Raw genomic sequence first — 26146 nt, 5'->3', positions numbered from 1 at the left:
CTGATTATCATGATTTGGTGGAGGGGAGGGGATCTCCCACCATGTTCCTAGAGACTCATGTGAGTCAGAAGTGATATGATCTGCATATGAGGCATTTCTGTGCAGCTGCCACCCTATTATTTGCACTCAAAGCTATAAAGTTACCCCACTGCAAGTGTGTGCCCTAAGTATGTTTTAAAAGAAATGAATGGCATGTATCAGGATTAAGTAGACCTAACGGTGGTGTGTGGTGACAAATGTGAGCACCAGCACTAAGCATGCATCCAGCCACATGAAAGCAACTATTTCCCTGATTTTAGGATCCTGAGAAGAGTGGAATGAAAATGTGTAATGAAAAGAGGTCATCTGGCATGGAAAGAACCTGAATGTCCATCAACAGATGAACGGATAAAGAAGATGTAGTACATAGGTATATAACAGAACATTAGCCATAAAAAAGAATTAAATAATGCCATTTGCAGCAACATGGTTGAAACTAGAGATTATCATACTAAGTGAAGTAAGTCAGACAAAGACAAATACCATATGATATCCCTTATATGTGGAATCAAGAATATGACACAAGTGAAGTTATCTATGAAACAGAAACAGACTCACAGACATAGAGAAAAGGTGGGGAGGGATGGATTGGGAGCTTGGAATTGGTAGATGCAAATGATAATACATAGGAATGGATAAACAACAGGTCCTACTATATAACACAGGGAACTATTCAATATCCTGTGATAAACCATAATGGAAAAGGAAATGAAAAATAATATATACATGTGTATAACTGAATTGCTTTTCTGTACAGCAGAAATTAACACAACATTGCAAATCAACTATACTTCAATAAAAAAAAATTAAAGAAAAAAAAAGAAAGAAAGCAGTTCCTTGAGATAACATGACCTGGCTGTAGTTAGGCAAGTTATTCTCTCATTGAGTCATCATTTGTTCAGCTGCAAGGATGAATTCTTACCTTGAGAGTTGGTGTGAGAAGCATAGCTATTGACTGGGAAGGGCCCACAGGTCGCCCAGCATTGATAGATGCTCACAAAATTGTGGTCCTTCTCCCGCCTATCACCTAATGTAATACCAACCTTAGATATCCCTAGGTAACCTGAGCAGAATTTTGAAGTCTTCAAACAAAACTAATGTCAATTCACTTTATGTCATAAAATAAGCATATGCCAAATTGGAGCTTGTGAAAAAAAAAAAAAAATCTCCAAATCATACAAGCAACAACAGAGAATCCAAACTATCTTAAAGCTGTAACTACTTGAGTATTGCTTGGTGTTTGGGGGAAAGTGAAAGTGTTAGTCACTCAGTCATGTCTGACTCTTTGCGAACCCATGGACCGTAGCCCTCCAAGATCCTCTGTCTTGGAATTCTCCAGGCAAGAATACTAGAGTGAGTTCCCATCCCCTTCTCCAGGGGATCTTCCCAACCCTGGGATTGAACCGAGGTCTCCCAAATTGCAGGTAGATTCTTTACCATCTAAGCCACCAGTGAAGTGTTTTGGGGGAGGTGTCATTATCCATCTTGAGAAAATAACTGACCCCCAGATATGCCTTCACCTTGTTCCCCTGGAGATGCTCAGCTCTCTACCTGTGCGGACACCAGTGGGTGACTGGTTACAAGGGCAGTGTTGGTTGACATTGGTGGAGTGTTTACTAAAGGCCAGGCACTGTATTAGCTCATCTTGTCCTCCCAACAAATCCCAACAATACGTGAACTGGGTATTGTAATCCCTGTTTTACAGATGAGGAAGAAATGAGTTAAGTTATCTCCTGGGAGGGACAGAGCAGGCCCTGTCATCATTCCTAGTCAATCCCAAAGCTTATGGGCTTTATCCACTAACCTGAAGAAAAACAGGCCTATCCAGTGACTCCTGACCTGGCACTTGGAGCAAGGGAGAGACACCCATCAGATGAGGAATGTGACTCAGGGGCACCGGGAGGGGTGACCATCCTCTCTGACAGCGCAATGCTGGCTCCTTGAGAGCCAACATTGGGTCTGTTCTGTTCACTGCTGTCTCCCCAGTGCGTGGCACCCAGCAGCACTGAGTGAGTGGAGGAAGGAATAATAAAAACATCTCAATGCCCAATGGATGGATTTCTGCTTTTCTGCCTCATTCCTCATCTCCTGTTGCAGGGAAAATGTCCCCATGAGAGGCAACACTTAGATTTTACAATCATTTACACAATGGACAGGGAAGCCTGGCGTGCTGCAGTCCATGGGATCACAAAGAATCAGACATGCATGACTGAGCGACTGAACTGAACTGACATGACTCTCAGGTTCTTTCTGAAGAGGAGGTTTTGATGGGATTGGGTAGAGGAGAAGATGGCACCGGGGTGATGAGGACCCTCCGAGGAAAAGGCAGGAGGAACACAGAGCTGGAGCAGGGGGTTAGTGAAGCAAACCTCAATTTGGTTCACTAGTTCACTTACTGAAAGGTCAGTCAGTGTTTCTGTCTAATGAGGAGCATAACATGGGAGCTTTTTCCAAGTTGCCAGGTCACCATTCATTTTTTGTTTTTGCTTTTATATTTCCCCAATTCTTTATTTTCCATTATTTATCATTACTTTTGTGAGAGGACTTACATCATTATTAGATTAAAAGGATAAGTTATAAAGGAACATATGAATAGTCCATTGTCAGCAAGAAGTTGTTGTACCCTTATTATTCATATTTATTGAATAATTTAGAATTACATTCTTTCTAAAATTTAAATTGAATTTTACAAAGCCAAACAATTACTTCAATAAACCGTTCATTTTTTAACATAAAATACATCTATTGTCATTGACCTTTATTGAGCCCATCTTTGTATGAAATGTTCTCTTGGTATCTCTGCAGAAGATATTAAGAAGAGGTGGCAAAAATACACAGAAGAACTGTATAAAAAAGATCTTCATGACCCAGATAATCACAATGGTGTGATCACTCACCTAGAGCCAGACATCCTGGAATGTGAAGTCAAGTGGGCCTTAGGAAACATCACTACAAACAAAGCTAGTGGAGGTGATGGAATTCAGGTTGAGCTATTTCAAATCCTGAAAGATAATGCTGTGAAAGTGCTGCACTCAATATGCCAGCAAATTTGGAAAACTCAGCAGTGGCCACAGGACTGGAAAAGGTCAGTTTTCATTCCAATCCCAAAGAAAGGCAATCCCAACGAATGCTCAAACTACCGCACAATTGCACTCATCTCACATGCTAGTAAAGTGATGCTTAAAATTCTCCAAGGCAGGCTTCAGCAACAGGTGAACTGAGAACTTCCAGATATTCAAGTTGGTTTTAGAAAAGGTAGAGGAACCAGAGATCAAATTGCCAACATCCACTGGATCATCAAAAAAGCAAGAGAGTTCCAGAAAAACATCTATTTCTGCTTTATTGACTATGCCAAAGCCTTTGACTGTGTGGATCACAATAAACTGTGGAAAATTCTGAAGGAGATGGGAATACCAGACCACCTGACCTGCCTCTTGAGAGACCTGTATGCAGGTCAGGAAGCAACAGTTAGAACTGGACATGGAACAACACACTGGTTCCAAATAGGAAAAGGAGTACATCAAGGCTGTATATTGCCACACTGCTTATTTAACTTACATGCAGAGTACATCATGAGAAACCCTGGGCTGGAGGAAGCACAAGCTGAAATCAAGATTGCCGGGAGAAATATCAATAACCTCTGATATGCAGAGGACACCACCCTTATGGCAGAAAGTGAAGAGGAACTAAAGAGCCTCTTGATGAAAGTGAAAGAGGAGAGTGAAAAAGTTGGCTTAAAGGTCAACATTCAGAAAACTAATATCATGGCATCCGGTCCCATCACTTCATGGCAAATAGATGGGGAAACAGTGGAAACAGTGTCAGACTTTATTTTTCCGGGCTCCAAAATCACTGCAGATGGTGATTGCAGTCATGAAATTAAAAGACGCTTACTCCTTGGAAGGAAAGTTATGACCAACCTAGACAGCATATTAAAAAGCAGAGACATTACTTTGTCAACAAAGGTCCGTCTAGTCAAAGCTATGGTTTTTCCAGTAGTCATGTATGGATATGAGAGTTGGACTGTAAAGAAAGCTGAGCACCAAAGAACTGATGCTTTTGAACTGTGTGCTGGAGAAGACTCTTGAGAGTCCCTTGGACTGCAAGGAGATCCAACCAATCCATCCTAAAGGAGATCAGTCCTGGGTGTTCATTGGAAGGACTGATGTTGAAGCTGAAACTCCAATACTTTGGCCACCTGATACGAAGAGCTGACTCATTGGAAAAGACCCTGATGCTGGGAAAGATTGAGGGCAGGAAGAGAAGGGGACGACAGAGGATGAGATGGTTGGATGGCATCACCGAATCGATGGACATGAGTTTGGGTAGGTTCCAGGAGTTGGTAATGGACAGGGAGGCCTGCCATGCTGCATGCAGTTCATGGGGTCACAAAGCGTCAGACACGACTGAGCGACTGAAATGAATGGAACTGAACTGATTGTCATTGAAACCCTCTCAAAAAGTATTGCTATCTGAAAATCATCTTTCTAAAGCAATTAGGAGAATCATGGAAGTGGGCTGAGGTCATGAGGGGTCTCAGCAGAACACTGGTGATGATTCCAGGAGACACAGACCCACCCTGGACCTGGCATGTGACAAGTGGAGTGAGTGAGTTATGGTGATTTATCTGAAAGATCCCAGTGTCTGCTGTGATTATAAGGAACATTTTTCCTAGATGTGATTATGCTGCTTCATTGAAGCTATTTCTGGAAGAGTTTGTGTCACATGAGGAAATAAGAGGAATTTGGAATTAAGCTCGTGGTTGGGGCTTTCAAAAGATTTAGAGAGAGAGAGAGATGAATTACCAAGCTGCGATCTTAGCTTCCCTCTAAACCTGCTTTCAAGAAAGGACCTAAATTTCATCAGATTAATTTTTTCTGGGCTCTTCTGTCACTGAGTTTGATGAGATTCCAGCACAGGATGAATACTGAACCACATGATCTTTGAGATCATTTCCAATTGTGTGAACCTATATTTCAGAGGAAAATAATCTTGGCACTCCTAAACCCTAACTTAACACTATCTCGTTTCAACTTAGTGATTTATAGTCTTCTGTTCTTCATCGCCATACTCTTTGTCTGCATTAATCTTAGGCAATTTTCAAGCACCCAGTTTGTTTTAAACAAACAAAACCAGCCTGCCCTCCTCATCAGTTAGGGAAAGTTCTAGTCTGCGTTTGTGGCCAGAGAAGTGATGGGTAGCTTTTTGCTAGATGGGTTGTTTTTGCTAGAAAACAACAGATGACCCTCTGCCTTCTGAACATGTGAAGTTTCTCGCTGGATGCTGGAGGATGGCAGTTTCTCAACACCATTTTCATCTGTATGGCACTAACCATGTCCAGTTATCAACTTCCTGCTCATAATAGAAGAAAGGACAGTAACCAGCTCAGTTCGATAGATCAGGAAATTATATTAACGTCAGAATAATCAATATGAAGAAAACAGGATTTGAGGAAAGCTGCTTCCACTGAATGTAGAACAGTCAGCTAGTGTGGCTCTCTGGTCAGTCAGCCTAGGAGCTGAAAGAGCAGTGCTGGAATTGTTAGAAAACTGAGGCTCCAGAGCCGATGCTGCCATTGCCTGGGTGTGAAAGCTTGGGCAAAAATCTTGCATCTCTGGGGCTTGACTTCTTCATCCAGAAAAGAAGGAGGTGGTGGTGTTTTTCAAGTTACCTAATATTTATGTAGAGCTCCCTACATCCCAGGCATTGATGAAAGTGTTTTTTAAGGCTTTCATTCCATTCTCCCAAAGTCCTGTGACTTGGGAATTCTCTAGGAGTATAACAAGAGACAATAATGGAGGCAGTTCATGCCTCAGCCACTGGCCACTCCTCTCCCCACCTGACCCACACAGCACCCCACCCCACCCCACTCCTGTCTCCCTGCAGGTCAAGGGATTCAGAAAAGAAAGCTCCATGCAGAGTTGGAAACTAGCTTGTGGAACTGATATGCTGAGACCTGATTTGGTAATTTTCTTTCTTCAGCCTGTGAAGGTCTATTTCTGGGGCTGGTGGAGACAGTGATTGCAAAATTCATTAAGACTAAGGAAAGATCCAGCATGGCCTGAAGTTGGAAGGAGCAGTACAAAAGGATGAATGGGATGGAATGGCCTAGAGGCCTGGAGCCCAGAGGCAGCTATACGTGAAGGTTATGCTACCCCTTAACTTGAAGCTTCAAGGGCAGGACTCACTTTTAAGGGCTCATATGTCCAGAATGTCAAAGTGTTATTCTCTCAGTTGGGTCCGACTCTTGCCAGGCTCCTCTATCCGTGGAATTCTCCAGGCAAGAATAATGGAGTGGGTAGCCATTCCCTTCTCCAGGGGATCTTCCCAACTGAGGGATCGAACCCAGGTCTCCTGCCTTGCAGGCAGACTCTTTACCATCTGAGCATGAATTTGAACAAACTCTGGGAAACAGTAAAGGACAGGGAAGCCTGGCATGCTGCAGTTCATGGGGTCACAAAGAGTCAGACACAACTTAGCAACTGAAGAACAACAAATGTCCAGAACAGCTTGGATCAAGTGCTCCAGGAGACACTGGCGTTCTTTAAATAAAGCTCTAAAAATCCCTTCCAGCCCAACCTATGGGTATCATGAAAGATATTTTAGGCTAGGGAGGGATGGAGAAGAAACAGTTTAGCATCACCTCATGTTAAGAAAAAAAGCTCTTGGTGGAAATCTGACTTGGGAAGGTATAAAATGTTAAAACAGTCGATGAGCTGTGGTTTAGAAAACTCTGTCATCATATTTTTTTAATCTAGTTCCTACACTGGTGGTTGGGGTAGGACCCTCACTGTTCTGGGAGTCAGGAAATTTATTTAATCCTGGCTCTATCACTCTAGCTAACTACACCCTCTTCATTAAAAAAAAAAAAAAAAAATGCTAAGAACAACCCCTGTTCTGCCTGTCCCACAAGGTTGCTCTTGAATTAAATGAACACGTGTCTATTGAAAGTAGTAAATGGTCAATAACAATCAGATGTAAGGTCTTGCACATTAGAAGAATAGCTTATCTGTCAAAATAATTACTGATTTAAATACAATTGGTATTTTAGCTTCATAATTTTCAAATCTTGGTCCATAATTATGGGCACAGATAGAAATACCAGAAGGAGGCAGAGAATTGAATGGTTGTTGTAGAATCATTTCTTTCTAAATCACCTTTCTTTCCTAGGAAAATGGAGAAGAGAGAGACCCCAAGTTGGCAATACCAAGGAACTAAGGTATATTAAATTATCCTCAAATCACATGAGTAACTTTCTTAGCAACAGCGTTAAATGAACTCACATCTAACCTGAGTGCAAGAAACTTGTGCAGAAACCAGAGAGCACAAGGAGCACGCTGATAGGTCAACCTCATTTCAGATGTGGAAACAGCAAGGAAACCCAAAGAGTAAGACACCAATGTAAGATCGCCTGGTGTTTCAAGTCCAAGAATACAGTAACGTGTAACTACTGAGGGATCCAAATTCACTTTAGGGAAATAGTCACTGGAAGACAAATTGCATTCTGGTTTTTTACCCTTGGGGAAGCTGAGAAATGAGAGCTATGTCGTGGTGGGGAACCAGGCTTTGTGGACTGAGTACTGGGCTCCTCCACAAAGACGACCATATCCTAATCCCTTACATCTGTGAATTTTTTACCTTACATGGCAACGGGGACTTTGAAAACATGATTAAATGAAGGATCTTGAGAGGAAAGATTATCCTGTGTTATTAAAGTATAATCACAAGAGAAAGAGGGAAACAGGAGAGTCAGTCAAGAGAAGGAGACGGGGTGATAGAAGCAAAGGTTGGGGTTGGGGGCAGGGATTTGAAGATCTGCTGTTGCCGTTTTTGAAGATGGAAGAAGTGGCCATGACCCAAGGCAGGCAGGCAGCCTCTAGAAATTGTAAAGACAAGGAAATGTATTCTCTCCTACAGTCTTCAGAAGGAACACAGCCCTGCCTGACCCACTGCAGATTTCTGCCTCCAGAACTGTAAGATACTGAATTCATGTGGTTTTAAGCCACAAAATTTGTGGTAACTTGTTCCAGCAGCAATAAGAAAACATCAGGTGGTTTCAGGCTGTCCTCTTCTCTGCTAAATTTGATGCCTATAAATCGAGGAAGGGCATTCAACAACATGTTAAAACATGACTCAAAGTGAGATACTAAGGATAATGTGTTAAAATAAATCATTAGCTTCCTTGAATTCCATTTTTAGCGGAGTGGTTGTGAATTGTATTCACTGGCTTCCAAGGAACCAAGAGGGCAGAACATCTGATCAGAATTTTCTAACAGAAAGCCTGTATCAACGGGATACTTCACAGTTTTGAGTTCACTACTGCACAGCATTGATGATCCATATGAGTTCACAGTTACTCTCTCCTCCTCCTGTTCCCCCAACACATAACCTTATTGCAAAGTAGGGAGTATAGGACTGAGGGTTGAAAGCAAGCTGCTTTCACTGAGCATCTTCCTGAATTTCAAAGAGAAAGGAGCTCCCTGCACTGCACCACCCACCTGATCTCTCCCCCTCATCCTCTCCCAAGAAGCATCTTCTGGAAAGAGAAAACGTGGGGTAAAGTATTTCCAAATACCACTCCTTCAACCCAGGTTTTACGGAATATAACCTTAAACTTGGAAAGGACGTTGAACACCTACATGCTCAGACGTGAAGGCAATGAGCCTGGGGACGGCAGCCATCCCTTTCTCCTTGACTTCCGGGAACATCTTAAAGCGCGCGATCAGCATGGCGTACATGTTGGATATAGCGCCACCTAGAGGGCAGAGCAACAACAGTTACCTTTTCTTGTCGTTAACATTATGTCACAAGCAAGCAACGTTAATTCCACTGACCTAGAGTCCTCCTTGGACACAGGAGAAAACCGTCTTACTGGTTGTGCTTTGAATTGAATCCTCAGACTCAAAGGCATTAGCCGAGAGGGTCCAAAGGAGTATTCCACCCAACCCTAGGATGGATTCCAGCCCTCCACGCCCACGTCCGTCTCTGGGGGCTTGGGGGTGGCGGGGCCGGGCGCACACTGCAGTGGACTCTGCTCTTACTAGGAGCCGTTTGAAAAGGCTTTTAAGAACTTAAAAAGTTGACTTCCTTCTCGGTTTGAGAATAGGTCATTCTGCATTAGATCTGTGAAAATCCTACATATGTCCTCATGGAGAGGACATTTCATTTCAGCTCATGCAGCCCCTCCTATCTGAGCTGAAAAAGATCAGTTGCTATTAATATCGTGGACTGTTAACAATCCTTATAGAATGATAAACATCCAAGCCTATCTCATCATACTCATCTGTTAATTCCCCTCAGATGGCTCTTCCTTCTTAATGACATCATTGCAATATAATTTTAATGGTTACAATTTCATAATTAGGAAGACATACAAGGGGAATGTTAAATTCATGTTGAACTAGTTTTCATGTGCCATCCTAAGACTGTCAAGGATTTCATACCATAGAATTTGTGTCTTATAAGTAGAGTTTCATTTGACAAGCAAAGAAAAGTGAGCTTCTCCTCAGGATTGTTGGATAGTTTAGGATTTTTGTTAACCAGATAGAAGACAGAAAGTTGTGAAAGCAAATGAATATGCTGATGTGGGAGCTGTGAGAACATGATGAGGAGTGAAAACACAATGATCTCCCTCCCCAACCCAAAGGGGGACATGGCTGGGCTCTGCTATCATGTGAGTTCTCTCAGTTCCTTTCCCTTCTGGTGGCTGTGGAGCAGGAGGGTTCTCTGTACCAAGTTGGATGGCTCAGGTAGGGTGATGATCTCTGCCTAGTGAGCCCTGGGGTCTGACACAAGCAGGCAACCTGGCACAGAGCAGGCGTCACCCAGAGCCTGGCTGTATCATCAGTCAGAACTAGGGCAATTCCTACTGCTTCTGGACCCTAGAGACATAGGATAAATAGAATCCAGGTCAGGCCGGCTCTGAGCTGACACCTTGTCTAAAAGGCTGACTGGATAGGATGCTGCCGGGCATGGGACCAGCTTTTGGACTGGACAGTTCCATGTGATGGGACTTTCCTGGGCATCCCTACTCTCTACCCATCAGATGTCATGAGCACTACATGCTCCCCACTCCCAAATAAACTGTGACAACCAAAAACATCTCCGGACACTGCCAAATGTCCCCTGGGGACAAAATAACCCCCCATTGAGAATTATTTTCAGAAAGGCTGGGGAGAAAGGAGGGAGGAAGAAAAAGGAAAGATGGACACAAAAAGTGCACCTCCCAGGACAATGATCCAGAGAGCAGCCTCCCACTCTTCTTCTCACAGCTCAGTCATTCTCCATTTAAAGGTTTGGCAGCCCCAAGAGGGATAACAAGGCTTCTGGGTCTCTGGACAGAGCAGACTGCACTGTGTAACACAGGCAAGGGGACAGATGCATAAGCCCTACATGCTCTTATTTCCCAGAAGTCTTCCAAGAAAGGATGCAAAAACAAGTCCCAAACATTCTGAGAATCCTATTAGACAGGAACATATCTGTTACTCCAATCTTTCCCTTCTCCCCCTCGTCCCTTCAGGACATGCTGAGCAGTGGCATTCTCCAGTTCCTTCTGACTCCCAGGTGAAGGTGACATCCCATAAACAGATTTCTTCTAGAAGCCTCTGAGAAATGGAGTATTTCCTGCCATGTCCATAAATGAGGATATCACAATCATCAGCGGACTGCAGCCCTCCAATATGAGCCAGTGAGCCCCAAGGGCACTCAGGAAGGAGAAGAATACCTGTGATCTGTGATCTGTGATCTGCCCCAAGGAAGGTCAGGATGTGAAAACCCAGGATACTGGCTCCAGATGGCTGAGATGCATATGAAAGGAATGATTTCAGTGAGTCCAAACTCTTGTATCTTCCCATTCATAGAAAAGCACTAGAGAGGTGGGAGGGGGGATCGGGATGGGGAACACGTGTAACTCTATGGCTGATTCAAGTCAATGTATGACAAAACCCACTGAAATGTTGTGAAGTAATTAGCCTCCAACAAATTAAAAAAAAAATTTTTTTAATAAAATAAAAGAAAAGAAAAGCACTAAATTCCTTAATTTGGAATAGCTGGCTTCCTTTAATTAACAATAATCTTTGGACATTCAGACTACCAGCCCTTCATTGCAAAACTTTTGTATATCCTGGCTCCTCCCCTCAACTCCTCAGAGGAGGGTTACTTGAGATGCTGCCTCCTAGGCTTAAGTCCTAAAAATTTCCACCGAATAAAACATGACTCTAAACCATTAGGCTGCACATTTTTTTTTTTGGTCCGTCTCAAAGAACTTTCCATGAAGCATGACACCACTGAATGTTATAGATGAAAGTATAGAGAAACTTGGCTGAGCTGAGTATGCAAGCCATGGACCTAACTCTCCATGTCTAGTCCCAAGCAATGGGACTGTCAGATCTCAGGCACATAGATGTATGATTTTCCCTGTGTTCACCGCTTAAATCATAGACCCTTTCTCCCAGGAACAAGGCTGGATGTTACCCAGAAAGGCATCTGTTAGCAACTGAGGAAGCTATGATCCATTTCCTCTCTGTAATGCATTGTAGAAAGCAGAGCAGAAACAGGTTGCTAATGACCTTTTCTTTAGTCCCCTCCTGATTTTGCAACATCTACCTTACACTGTAGCTTCCCAGGTGGCTCAGAGGTTAAAGCATCTGCCTGCAATGTGGGAGACTGAGGTTCAATCCCTGGGTCGGGAAGATCCCCTGGAGAAGGAAATGGCAACCCACTCCAGTATTCTTGCCTGGAGAATCCCTTTCACTGTACACTGTACACCTTACACTGTAGTCTGGCATCTATAGCTTCCATCGTGGGAACTCAGAGCACATGGATCTTCAGGATCCAAGGAAGGAGCCTCAGGATTGAGCTTAAATCTTCTCTACCTGATCATTCCCCATCATTGATGGGGGTGGCAGCCCTTAGTCCATACCTGGCTTAGCAGAACCGCCAAAGAGGAGTCTTTCTCTGGGTGTATATTTTCTGGGACAGGTGTGTTCCAAGACCAGCCAGGTAGGTTAGGCCTGGTTCAATTCCACTTAGTCAACTTTTCCAGGTCACAGGAGCAGCTGTTCTCTTCCGACTACTGGGAACCACGAACAGAAAGCCCAAGGAGCTCCTGGCTCCCTGGGGACAGCTCAGTCCCACAGCCACTCTTACAAGAGGAGGCAGAATAAAGGTAGAAACAACGTTCATCTCTGAACTTTACCTAGTTCCTCATGAAAAACACCTTAAAACATCAGTTCCAATTAATGATAAAAAACTTACCTCAATCAGGGATGGTTTTCCAAGGGAACACTAAATACTCAGTTCCCTTCAAAATGAAACTAGCCTAAAATTTGCATCACAGCTGGTGTACAATGATTTTTTTTTAAGGCAAATTTTCCCTTTCATTTAACTAACACATTTTCCTTCAGCACCTGAAAACATATGCTATCTCTTTTAAAACAGAAAATGAAATAGCTGATCTGAGCTTGTAGATAAAGTTGCTGAATTTAAGACTTGGCCTTGAGGCCACTGTTACTCCTCATCATGTCTTTTCTGTCCTTTCATTTCATTTTCTCTCTCCTTTGTGATCCCCCTGCCTTTGCAGATTTGCTAAAGAGGAATCACGACTTCGCCTTTGCTCTGCCTGACACGATGGCCGGTGTGGCTCTGGCCTCCCCAGCGGGGCCAGTCTCTGGGTACCAAGCTCCAGGGCCAGCGACGCCCATAACCCCCCTCTCCTGCTGCAGAGGAGGTGACAGTCTGTGCGCCAGGTTTCTTTCTCACAGGTCAGTGGCTCTCTCAATTCCCACTGCCTTCCTAGCTTCTAGTTCTTCTCTGCATCAAACCAAGGTCACACACACAGACCTGGGAACCCAAAGCAGGACTTTCTGTCCCAGGCTGACTTTCGAGGCTGGAAGAAGTATACATAATGGAGCTTAGAATGCAACGGCTGGTGATAAAAGGCCAAGTAGGAAGGACTAAATGACATCATAAAGAAAAACAAAAAAAAAGAGTGGGAAACCTCTGAAAGAAATCATCACCCTTTTCTTTTAGCGCTAAGAAACTGTCTTCCAGGCACTTTCTGTCCTACTTGAAAATTGTGTGCATCAGCTTCCCTGCTTGTTCCTTGAAAGGGACAGTGTACAAAGGCTCTGTTAAGTAAACTGTACCTGTTATTTGCTCTCAATCAGAGAATGCTTTATTCAGTGAGGGCACCCTTCTCCTTTCACTGACACTTGGGAAAGTACAATCCTTTATTCCCTAATTTGCTTATTAGGAATCTTTATTCCTTTGTTCCACACAATCCATACATCATGTATATAGGATCACAGTAGAAGTACTGGGTTAATATCGTTGCTGATTATCCTCTAAACACAAAAAATTAATATCCAAGCATGGAGTAGTTGACTTGGATGCATGGTCAGTGGTCACATGTACTTAATCCCAATCTCCAGGATCTAATGCCTGATGATCTGAGGTGGAGCTGACATAATAATAATAGAAATAAAGTGCACAATAAATGTAATGTGCTTGAATCATCCCCAAACCATCCCCCAAGAAGGGTGCATGGAAAAATTGTCCTCCACAAAACTGGTCCCTGGTGCCAAAAGGTTGGGGACACAGGCTAGATACTTAATCATTCCTATGTACATAATAAAGTGAAAGCTGAGCACCGAAGAATGGATGTTTTTGAGCTCTGGTGTTGGAGAAGACTCTTGAGAGTCCTTTGGACTGCAAGGAGATCAAAGCAGTCCATCCTAAAGGAAATCAATCCTGAATATTCATTGGAAGGACTGATGCTGAAACTGAAGCTCCAGTACTTTGGTCACCTGATACTTAGAGCCGACTCATTGGAAAAGACCCTGATGCTGGGAAAGATTGAAGGCAGGAGGAGAAGGGGACGACAGAGCATGAGATGGCTGGATGGCATCACCGACTCAATGGACATTGATGATTGATTTTGATGATGAATGATTTTGAGCAAACTCCGGGAGTTAGTGATGGACAGGGAAGCCTGGCTTGCTGCAGTCCATGGGGTCGCAAAGAGTCAGACACGACTGAGTGACTGAACTGAACTGATGTTCAAAATAAGGCATGACAAATCAGAAGAAAAATATGAAGAAAGATTAAAATATCATATACCAGGAGAAAATATCCCATCGCCAGAGCCCCCGGGCCAGCCAATGATTTCTCTCATTTTCTTTAGCGTGACGTATTCCAAGAGCACGAATACTGGAGCAATTTCATAGGTGAACCTGAAACATAGTAATGGCCACATTTGATGTCTGCCACTCAAAGGAATGATTCATCATTACAATATCTACAGGACAATTTCCTTCTTCAAACCCTACTTTCACAAATGTGACAGTTACAGCGTTAAGCGGACAAAAGGGTTTGCTCTGTTTCCTACATTGATAAGTCAAGAGTTTCAGTAATAGGCTTCATGCACAAGGGTCATTTATCATAGTGAATAAATACATTGCAGGGTAACATTATAACACTATCTAAAAGACAACATCTAGTACCATTTCTCTCTCATATTATATGTAATAATACATCCAGTATGCCCCCAAAGTGTCCTTTTTGTGTTTAAAACATGATGCATAACTTTGATTGCATGAAAAAGAGGTCAGGACTATTTTCTTTTAAGGAAGAGTGAATATCCATACTCTTCTGAAGTTTGTGTCACTATCGTAGGGGCCACTTAAAAGAAAGAGTTGTTTTTTTTTTTTGACATAAGAGGTAGAATAAAGATTATGAAATGTCATTAATAATTATCCTGGATTACACAAAAACATATTTAGCTCCTTACATGTTAGTGTTTGCTGTTGATGTCAGCCAGTCTGCTGCTAATCCAACCATATCCAGTCCGGTAGAAAGTTGATTGAAATACCTTGGATGCCCTGAATTAGATGGAACACCAGAATCAGGATGAGTCCATTGAAAATGAATGCCTCTGAAATACATGATTTCTCTAGATGAAGAATCTTGAAAGAGCCTTCAGTAATACGAAATCCATATTCAGAAACCCATCTTGCACACACACACACACACAGAGCAAAGGAGCATTTCCTTTAACAAGACAGACTGCTTGGTGTTGTGATATTTCTTAAAACACATGCTAAAAATCTTTCTTTAACCATACCCTATAGAAAGATAATAAATGTGGTTTGCAATGTGGACACTAGTTTATTTTCTAGCATTCTTTCAATATATTTGCAGATTCAAATGCTGGGGCAATCCCAAGCTACTTAAAAATAGGCCACTTCTCGTTTACACTTCTGCTGCTAAAAAACCCGTTTCCATTAAATTGTGCTGGGAATCAGTCATATACCATGACATCTGCCAGGCATGCCAACATCCATATAATATCAGTGACAAATGGCTGATGATCAGAGAAGACAAGGCAAAAATGAGAAAACAGGACACTCTGTTGAGTGATTTGCCCTGGATTCAAAAGGCAATGACTGTCTAAAGCTGGTACGCTGCTGCTGCTGCTAATTCGTGTCTGACTCTGTGCGACCCCATAGACAGCAGCCTACCAGGCTCCTTCGTCCCTGGGATTCTCCAGGCAAGAACACTGGAGTGGACAAATGTAATTCTTGTCTATTTTTTTCTATCCGAATATTTGATTCTAAGCAACAGAGCTCCTTCGTAGTTGCAATTCAAAATAAAGCTAAATACAGCCAACATCCCTGTCTTGTCCACAAGATACATGAAGGTATAGTCAACGGATTGATCAGTCCCTCAATCAGGCTTATCTAATTAACTTCTGGATTTCTCTAAAACTCTCTAAAGGGGTTGACACCCCAACACTCCTAAGGCTATTATTTAAAATGTGATTGTAAAGATCTCATTAGACTTCCATTTCTCTTTCCTGCTCCACATAAGCCTATCTATAAATCTGTGATGTTGTTTTGCAACCAAAAGCCTGGAAGATTAACAATTCTGGAAACAGCTTCTTATTAAAAGGCGTCCGCCAGTTACTGGACACCTGTCTGAAGCCTGGGGATGTGACAGGCTCTCAGGCCAGCCTGGACAAAACAAGATAAAGGTAGGCAATGGGGAGAGCAGAGACAAAAGTCAACACAAAGCTTATCTCAGGGACCCGGGGACTGCTCTCTTATCAGCCTCCAGCATGTGGCTAGATGAGTAGATGCTGAGAAGAGCTGGGAAAGAGCACATTTTAAAGACTGGGCAGCTCTCACTTCTTCTCCGGTATGGCATTGTTTTACATCCCTATAGCCTTGCAGGGTGCCCTTTGAGCTTTTTGCTCTTTCCCAGGCTCTCTGACGCTGCTCCCATCAGTCTACAGGTCCACGGAAAGGGAAAAAGCCTTCCTGGCTGTGACTGCCGCTGCTGTCTGCAGCAGCCCTCCACCCCTCTCTGCCTCATTGACTCCCCATTTCATTAGCGCTCACAGCTGAAATTATAGCTTTCATCTCCCTCTCGGTGCCCCTCCATTCCTCTTTCCCTAAGCCATTTCTTTGAAATGAGGAACTTAATAAGGATCAGCAAATCTAGCCATTAATCGACTCTCTCAACTCCTGTGTATTTTCTGGATGAATCTGGTATCTTTCACCTCACACCAAGTCTATGCACCCTTTGTCAGGAAAACCTCTGCATAAAACTGAGTGGGATCCCAAGACCTATGTCGTGCCCCAGGTTATCAGAGGTCAATTCACCCTGATGACTCCCTCTGGGAAACTATGGTAAGAAGTGCCATGCTGCAATTGCTTGGCTTCCTTCTTGGATCAAATTTCAACCTTGGTCTATTTCACCAAAATCTCTCCAGCCTCAAAATTTGCATTCGTTGATAATGATGTGGAAATATGCAGGGAGATAGTTTGACAGATCAGAACAGAATGTCCCCTTGGTTGCTGGCTTCCCATGAACTATAGGCTGCTGGCAAATTCAGGTAGGGTTCCCTGAGACCTGCCTGCCTGCCTGCTGCCCGAGTCACCCTGGCATCCAGCTGCTGTTGCTGCCCCCACTCGGACCTGTACTGCGAGTCAGCGCCCTGCCAAGGGCCATGCGCTGCCGCCTTGGAGACAGCGAGTTTGAAACCAGGCGCTGTTTGTGCTTCTGGACCGCTCCCCACAGATCAGCAAATGAGCCAAGAAAGGTGAACATACTCTGTGAATAGCCAGCCCCAGGCAGCTCTGACCCTGGTGTCCACAGTCCATTGGGAAGGGGCCCCAAGTCGGTCCAGACTGTTCTCTCTAGACCAGCAACCCAAAGACGGCACATTTACTGATGCTTCAATCCCTTTGTCTCATGGCTGGGTTCATGAATCCCTCCACTCCCCAGCCGCCACCACTAACGCCAAACCTGATGACCCCAGCAAAGCCTAATTATTTCAGAACTTTATCATTCTCCACACTTTTCCATGTTCTATTCCAATATTTCTTACAGAGGTAATTTTAACAATCAATGAAAATTTTCCTACCTCCCCCCTCTTCTCCCTAAGCCTGGAGTCCAAGTGGAAATTAGGTTATGGACTCTCAGTAGTAACATGCTTTTATAAAGGAGTATCCCAAGGAACATTAGCACGTCTAATGTTAGCAGTGACAGCAACTACTTCACAGAACTTAAATAGTACTAGTTGTCAAATACAAGTTATACATGAAATCTATAAACTTGCCAGTCAAAAAGGAAAGAGGCAGCTGTTAATTATTGGAAATGTCATTGGGGATGGGAGGAAGGACCAGAAGACTATTTGTGTTGTAAATAATGTTGTACTGAATTATTATTGATATGCCTTGGTCAGAAATCCAACTTAATCATATTTTTTCTGATCTTTAAAAAAACATATTAGAGCTACACTGACCAACAGTTTCCCAAGCACTATGGCAAAATCTAATTATTGAATTGGCCCATCTTTTCCCAACACTAAATGGAACATTGACAGAGCTATTGCTTTCATTGACCTGCAATTCTCATTATCTTAACTCTTTAAATTGCATTTCAGACCCCATCAGCTTTTAAGGATGAAGATATGAAAGCACCTTTATAGATTCTTTTTGGCTTGGTAGCAATAAAAATAATAGGTAGCAAATTACTGTTAATGTATTTAAATGTTAGGTTGGAGAGTAGGTCAAACAAAAATGAATTAAAAACATTGCTCAGGCTTGCACCTACAGATATACAAAAATCTGGAAGGAAAAAAAACATCTTTAATGCCTAGTATATACGTCATGTGGATTCTCTGTCAATATAACTGAGAATGAAATCTAAGATGCCTTAAAAAAAATCATACTCCATAGACTGAGTTTGATAGAAATCTCCAAGTTAAATTCTTTCTCCTATGTATTTAATTCTAAGTCTATAGTTTCACAAAAGTGGACAATGATAGTATAGGAAATCAATTTCCCAAGGCTTCTATGCATATCTATCCTGTCAATAAAAAGAATTCACGAAAAAAAAAATATAGCAAAACAAAGGGCTAAAAGTCACACAACAAACATTCTTAAAATTTGTTTTTGATTAGAATGATACTGATCATTCACGTAATTCTAAATTTGCTGAGAAAAGGATTATGTTTCTAGAGTAATTAATGTTTTGTGATATTTTACATATTTATTTGTTAGCAAATGTTTCTAAGGCTACAAATCAATTTGGATCCACAAAGTCTTCCCTCCCTTCCAAATTTATTCATTCTTATTTTTATTGCTTTAATGAAGTCTATGTCCACCATATATCAGGATGATTAGAGGCAAAGCAGAAAAGGCAGGGGTAATCATGACCTGGGGAAATGAATAGCTGACTTTATGTAGTTAGAATGAAAGCTTAGAATGCACTCACATATATGTTACACCTGGGGCTAAAAATGGATGGAGAATGGAGAATACTATTTAAAAAAACTAACACAAAATACACTAAAAATATTGTCCCTAAGGATATCTGATTCCCCTCTATCTTTTTTTTTTTTCTCTTTATCTTTTATACAGAGTGGTTAGGAAGCACATACATCCTTGTATAACATGGCTGAATTGTTAAGCTAGTTTGTATTGTGTTTTCTTTTGTGTACATTTCTTTAAAAATAGAGAAAAGCCGGACTTCACATCTGAAGTCTTAGTCTTCTGAGACAATGCCAAAATATTACCTCTCTGCTTCAATCATTACACAGGATGATTTTTTCCAGCACTGACCTGGTTTTTGGGCTTTTGTTTGGATCATGCCTTTTACGCTTTCATTTCTAGATTCTCTTTCTTTTTTTCTTTCTCTATAGTAGAGTCACTTCTACTGGCCTCTACTGACAAATGGTTGCTTCTACATCAGTGGATAATTTCCATGGCCAAATAGTGCAATGTAAAATCTGATGATTTATACTTAGGTAACATTTCCGACTTCAAACCATGAACAATAACAGTAAAGGGTGCTTTTGACATTAATCATTCTAATCATGACTTTTTTAATGATGAAAATAACATTGTAAACTTGAAATTATCAATAACTCCATAAAAGAAACATTTTCATAGAAAAAAAATCATAAAAGAAAAAAGAGCTTTATTATTTCTGATCGGACAATACCTGTTTTAATTGCATATTTTAGAGTTGTTTGGCAATGCATCAAAATTTCCTCCAAATTTTGTGGTTGGTCTGCCAATTCCCAATTATATTCTTGAAGAAGCTCATTAGGGTAATGAAAATCAATCACTTTGGTTGATCTATCAAAACTCTTCACCACATACTGAAGCAAAATGTCCATAACCTCTTGCAGAAATGCCAACGTGGGCCTTTCTCCATCACACGCTGGGAGCAGATCTAAGAACGAAATCAAAATGCCATGTTTTAATTTTACAATGAAAATATCCAGGCAAGTTCTTCATTTGACACTTTCTCTCTGAACCGAGATTTTATGTTTAAAAAATCTCCTGGAAAAATAGAGCATCTTCTTTAAAAGGGGAGGTATTTTTCAAAAATGAAGGAATGAAAAAACTACGATTTCTTTCCTAATCCCAAATTATTTCTTGCATTTCTGTTCATAACTAATTTGCTTCTTTTTTATCTTTTTTTTTTTTTTTTATTAAGAGAATATACCTCCATTCATCTGTTTCGCAGGGGTTCTCGTTAAACGGTATTTCTCAATAAGTCATCTTAAACGATCACTTCAGGCCAGGAATGTCTGAGGAATGCCTTTGGGTAAATCGGGCAAAATGGTTCATAGGATTTTGGTTATTATTTGGCTTATTATTATCCTATGCTACCACAGACTCTCTGACTTATTAACGAAGGCCCGCTGTTTTCAAAGTCAGTGTGTGTGTGTGTGTGCGCGCGCGCACACTGGGTGTGCAAGCACCAGCGTAAAACTGCGCGGTTTCCGGTGAGTGTTTCTCCTGAAATCACAGCTACAGATTACTCTTGCGATCTGAAGACATACAAAGTCTAACCTATTTTGAACAAGAAACTACATCACACCGGATGCCTCGGGGGCACGGAGAATAGGACCTGAAGCTAGGGTACGCCGGGGCGCCTCGGCCACCCGGAGACCCGAGGGCGGCGCTGGGCGCAGAGCGCCGCGGCCCCGGAGCCCGCCTGGAACCCCGGAGCCCAGAGCCTCGCAGAGGCCCGGGTCCGGGTCCGACCGAGGGGGCAGATCCAGAGTTTCTCGAGGTCTGCTGGAGATTCTCCTAAGGTCTGCTCCTGCCCTCCACCTCGACGTTCCGGCTCAGGCTCCCGGCGCCGGGTCCCTCCTGGCCACGGTGGACCGGACAGAGCGAGGGGCAGAAGCTCCCGGGACCCCGCGAGGCGCCCTTACCTGTTGCGTGTAGAAATGCATAGTTGACCTCCGCTTTGGGGCAGCTGCAAGGCTTCTGGTTGCAGGCGCAGGCGGCCTTGCGGGAGGTGGCCCGCGGGGGCTGGCTCCCGCCGCTCTCCGCCGGCTTCTCGGCGTCTCCATAGAGCAGGGCTGGGCAAGGACAAGGAGCGCGGACCTCGGTCAGCCGCCCGCCGACCCGGCTCCCAGACCCCGGCCCCATCCCTGGTCCCTAAATCAAGAACACCCGACCCCTGACGGGACGCGGAGGTGAGAGGGTGGCTTTGACCTCCTCGGGCTCCGCGGTGCCTGACCATGTCCGCCTCCCTCCCCGGGCGCCCGCGCAGGCACTCACCGCACAGTTTGTTTCCGATGCCGCCGGTGAACTTCTGGGCCACCTGACACCAGGCCCTGGCTGCAAGGAAAGACAGGTGGGAGGACAGCGAGGCGGAAAGAAAATAGCAGACACACGTGTGAAACTTCGTTCTTTGTGAACGACCTCAATAAAGCCGGGCTTCGGGAAGGGCTGCCTTCCTGGCGCCCGCACAGCGAGCAGGTGCCAGAGGCGGCGGGAGCCTGGCGACCCGGCCCGACCCTTGGCTGTTTCCTCAGAAGCGGCCCACACTGTGGCCCTTTGCACTTGCCTTTCAGGCACCACTCGGTTAGGGCAAAGTCTCCTTCCTGCCTCGCTTGGGCGAGTTTTCCTCGACACCCGAGGCCGTCCATTTCCTCGCAGTCTCTCCTTTCAGATCTACAATTCTCTCCCCTTTTCAATTTTCCTTTTCCCCACCACCTCTCTCTCTCTCCAGACACTAAGACGGTGGCAGACTCCCAGGCCCAGGAATTCGGTATCGAGGAGACACCGCCGTGTTTAGAGGTTCTCCCAGATTTCAGTGGAAAGAACCAGAGGGTCCCTGGGCATCTTCCCAGGGGGATAAGAGCCTGCGGGGCTTAGTCTGTTGGGTCATCAAGGACCCACCCCGAGGGCAGGGCTAAGCGTCCGAAGTTTCCTGTTGCAGGTTGGAAAGCCTCCTTCAATCTTCCCCAGCCCCGCAAATCCCAGTCCGCCCGCAAAGCTCTCCGCCTGCAGGTCCCGTTTCTCCTACCTGTGCCGGGGTTCTCGGGATCCCCCGAGCCATCTTCAGATCCGAAGGACCAAAAGCCGGAGCCGGGAGATGCCATCGGCGCTGCGATATTGGAGCAAGACGCCTCCGAGTGCAAACTGCCGGCGAGCTGCCCTCCGCTCCGCCCTGCGCGCGCGCGTGCGTGCGTTTGTGTGTGTGTTTGTGTGTGTGGCGGGAGGAGGAACACCGCGCGGGGTCTGGCGCGGCCGCACGACAGAGGGTGGCTGTCACACAGGGGCAGGAAACGTGCGTGTCCGTGTGCGCGCGTGTGTGTTGGGATTAGAGCTTAGAGAAGCGGTAAAGCTCTGAAAGCTTCGGGGGGTGAATAGAGGAGAGGATTGAAGGGCCCTCACCGCCGGGAGATAGGGAAAGCGCCCGAGAACTCGAGCGATTTTGAAGGAGAGGGAGCCCAGCATGGACGGACGAGGGGGCGGCGGGGGGAAAAACGGGAGGGAGGGAGCTGAATCGTGAGAGTGCGAGGCAGACAGCGCGCCCGAGCAGGAGTCAGCGTGAGCGGGTGGGAGGTGAGCAGGCGACCCCTGGGCAGCTTGCGGCTAGAGGATGCCGGCGACCCCGGGGGCGCTGTCCAGAGTGCTAACGCGGCGGACTGCGCGCCGGCATCAGCGCGGGTAGACCACAGAGACCTTGGCGAGGCGGGAAAGGTGGCGGAGGCAGTCTATTTGCAACGATTGCTGTATTGTTTGAGGGCTGGTTCCGGCTGCGGAGAAGGAGGCGCTATGCCCGCGCCACCTTCCTGCGAGAAAGAGCTGAGGTCGCTGTGACCCCCCACCCCGACCCCGGAGTCCCAGCGGCTGAGGGAATATGGAGCGGTTCGCGAGCCTGGGAAGGGGACTGTGGGGGAAGGGCACCTAGGCGCCGATGGGCTTAGTCCTGCTCCTTAGTAGAGCCTAACTCCTGCCCACTGAGCCGCAGAGTCTCCCCGAGGTGGGGGCTGGGAACCATCCCTGCGCTTCAGAGCGCTTGGTCGCCGAGCCCACTGTTCAGGTTCTGACTGACGGCTGGGGAGAAAGACTGCTGATTGAGGCAATTAAAATTCATGCTGGAATCTATCACCAAGAACCTCAGGCTGGGCAGAGGAATAATAGGAATGGAAACTTCTTGGAAGGAGGCAAGGAAGAACAACGAGAGCCAGCAGAATTGACGGCTGCTGGCTGCTGGGGGATGCGGTCGGGTCATTCGGTGACCTTGACCGGCAAAGGCGTGGAAGGGCCGCTGCTTACACGTCAGGGGAATCGTTGTGTGCGTGAGAAGCCTGCACAGGGTTTCCAATAAATCGGAGCCTTCCAAAAGCGGAAAGAAAGCATGACCTCCCTGGGCCCTGGTTTTATCGAGCCTCAAATCAATGACCACCTCTTCCCCTAAGGGAATCATCGCGATGGCGTGAGGTTGGGCGGGGCCAGACGGGAGAGTCACAATTTCTGGTACTTGGTGGGAAGGGGTTTCTCTTTTCCCGGGAAAGAATCTGCCTGAATGCAGGAGACACAGGAGTCGTGCCTTCGATCCCCGGGTCCAGGAGATCCGCTGGAGGAGGGCAGGGCAATCCACTCCAGTATTCTTGCCTGGAGAATCCCATGGACAGAGGAGCCTGGTGGGCTACAGTCCATAGGGTTTCAAAGAGTCAGACACGACTGAAGCAACTTGGCACGTGTGGACGAGATCATTATCTCTCCGCTCTTACATTTTCCTTTCTCAACAAGCTATTAAACAACGGTTGGGGGGGGGGGGGTGTGCCTAGAGAATATAAGGCCCGTTGATTTCGCCCTGCATTCCCTTGGCAGCAGAAGTCAGTGTCAAATACACCCTGCAGCTCCCAGGAGCGGGGAGAGAGGATGAGGATGACCCGCTGCATCCAGCCTCCCAAGGCTGCACTCCCCTGCGTGCTGCTCCCCTGGGGCAGGCGCTTTTCGTTTCCACTGTATGCACAAGCCATTCTTTCTCTGATCGCTGAACCAAGTTACCAAAACCGCTGCTAAAGCAGAGACCAGTAGATCCTTAGACTACCATCCCTTGGCCCTGGCTTAGGAAGGATGTCACAGGACCCAGGGTGACCAAGTGCAAGCCCAAATCCTGTGCCCCAAGGCACGCGGTGGCCTGGTCAGTTCTCCCCACAAAGCTTTGTCTTCTTCCCATGAGCCTGGAGGAGCCACAGGATCGGCACCGTGGCGGCCAGATCAGAGCCTGGGAGTGGGTGCGGGGGTGCTGGCCCGGTGGGCTTTTGCTCAGCTCAGAGCCTGCTGTGCTGAGAAGCCTGCGCCAGGTTGTGGCCGCCAGGTTAATAGGAACACAGGCCAGCATCCCACCCTCTTTCCCTAGCTCCCAGCTCCAATGGATCCACGTGACAACTCCAGGGGTGTAAAGACTTTGTGGGTTGGCCGTTGCAGCTCCTGCTCCTCAGCGAAGAGAGAAGCTGGAGAAGAGACCCATTCTTTGCCTAAATCCACTCCAAATCCTGCACATGTTTCACTTCAAGTCAGCAGGCTGGAGTTGCAGAATTTTTCTACAATGGATGAGTGTTCGAAAACAACAATATTCTTTAAAATAAATGTTTTAAATGCACACAAAGCCTCGAAGAAGGGAACGGATTAAAATACAAGAAAGGTAGAAATTGCAACACCGAATTTAATATATTTTTTAAAAAAGCAATGACTTAAACTTCTTCTCTTTAAATAAACTGCATTAAATCAGAAACTCGAGTGTTTTGAATCTAATGGTGATATTTACATTTTTATCTAACACACCCACTTCAGATGCACACAGTATCTGATTTGTCTTTCCTTAATGCCCGCCCTCCCTAGATGGGTAATTTGCTTTATAAAGACTTCCATTTCAAAAGAGCCCGCTCCCCCCTCATTTGGGCTTGGGTTGGAGATAACAAAAGAGCTCTGGGAGGTAATAATTACAGTCATTAGTTCACAAAGGAGGAAGCCACCGGATGGGGAAGGGAGGCGGGCCAGCACTGGGGAAGAGCTTTCGAAGGCCCTTCCTCAAATAAGGGAAGAGACTCCTAGGGCCGCCGGCTAGGGTTGGTTTCCTTGGTTGACCTATTTCTTGTCAGTGGTTTACCCAGAGATTGCCTTGCAGGCCTGTCAAAGAAGAGTGTCTGGTATGAATTTTCCCTGGAGTCCTCCCTTAAGTGTCAGAGGACAAAGAAGAAGAGATGGAAAGAGAGAAGGGAAAGGAGAGAAAATGAAGAATTCAAAAGAAGAAAGGAAAACAAAAACATTGCAACCTTTCATCCCGTGTTTGCTGCTCTCTGCTCTAGTCCCACTTCAAAAGGGGGGTGGTGTGGACTTTAGGGAGGGGTCCAATCCCCTCTCTCCAGCAACGGGTCAGGCTGCCAGGGCTCTGGTCTGTGGGGCCACTCTGGAAGCTTCGATTGAAGAGGACTGGCAAAGAAGCAGAGCTTCTTTTGTCCCCCTAAGGCCTCCTGGTGGTGGGTGGACAGGTGAGTAGTGGTGGAGGGGGCCGGGAAACCTTGGGTTAGAGATGCCCCTCCATCTCCTCCCTGCAGGGCTGGTCTCCTCGGTGCCTGGATCAGGCCCAGCCCATACCCCAACCACAGCCCCGCTGTCGGTCCACACCCCAAAGGTGGCTTCTCCTTCGGGGTCCCAACCTCCATGAAGACATAGGTGGGAACTCAGGTTAAGGAGCAGGGCCTGAGTGCACTTGGCCTTGGAGCTCAGCCCTGCATCAGGGGGAGGCTTCCCCTCACGAGGGGGCCCTTTGTAAAAGGAAGAGGTTGTTGGCATCATCACTGGGGACCTTTCGGTGCCAGCTGCTTGGGTTGGAGGGAACCTTACCACCCACCGGAGAGCACCGCAATACACGCTATTAGCCAGCTGCACATGTGCTCTCACTCCCTCCTTGAATACTTTCCCCAAGACCCCCGGCCCAGGGCAGGAGCTGGGGTGCAGGAGCTAGGGACTCTGGCAAAAGAGATATAACCCTTCCAGCCAACTCAGTTGTCCAGGAAACCAATGCACCTTCTTTCCTCTCCTGTTCCAGGCTGTGCAGACTCGGAGGGCATCACATCCACAGAAGAGTTTACCTGAGTTTTTAAATAAAATGCAGTCAACTGAGGAAGGCAAACGGGTTGCCTACCCACCACCATCCCTTCCATCTTTAATACACCAAAACTCAGAGCCCAAAGACAGTCCCACACCTGAAGACTAGGAGAACCTTCATAATTGGACCGCTCAGCTCAGCGGTGGGACCAGAATTTTTATTG

At 45.4% G+C, this 26146-nt stretch overlaps 1 protein-coding gene across 1 annotated transcript in view; it reads right to left on the bottom strand.

Annotated features, from left to right (window-relative positions):
* The window catches only part of GAD2 (glutamate decarboxylase 2), a 61601-nt gene extending 39646 nt beyond the window's left edge, over positions 1-21955 (bottom strand). Inside the window, exons 1-7 of the mRNA XM_065919572.1 lie at positions 21880-21955; positions 21129-21188; positions 20777-20926; positions 19549-19782; positions 14828-14918; positions 14158-14270; positions 8679-8794 (exon numbers count right to left, since the gene is read on the bottom strand). Of these exons, the coding sequence (XP_065775644.1) occupies positions 8679-8794; positions 14158-14270; positions 14828-14918; positions 19549-19782; positions 20777-20926; positions 21129-21188; positions 21880-21955 (840 nt within the window). The remainder of the gene's footprint in view (positions 1-8678; positions 8795-14157; positions 14271-14827; positions 14919-19548; positions 19783-20776; positions 20927-21128; positions 21189-21879) is intronic.
* Between the last annotated feature and the right edge of the window lie 4191 nt (positions 21956-26146).

This window comes from Muntiacus reevesi, chromosome 2, assembly GCF_963930625.1.
Source record: "Muntiacus reevesi chromosome 2, mMunRee1.1, whole genome shotgun sequence".
Taxonomy (NCBI): Eukaryota; Metazoa; Chordata; class Mammalia; order Artiodactyla; family Cervidae; genus Muntiacus; species Muntiacus reevesi.
This window is presented reverse-complemented; position numbering and strand designations above follow the sequence as displayed.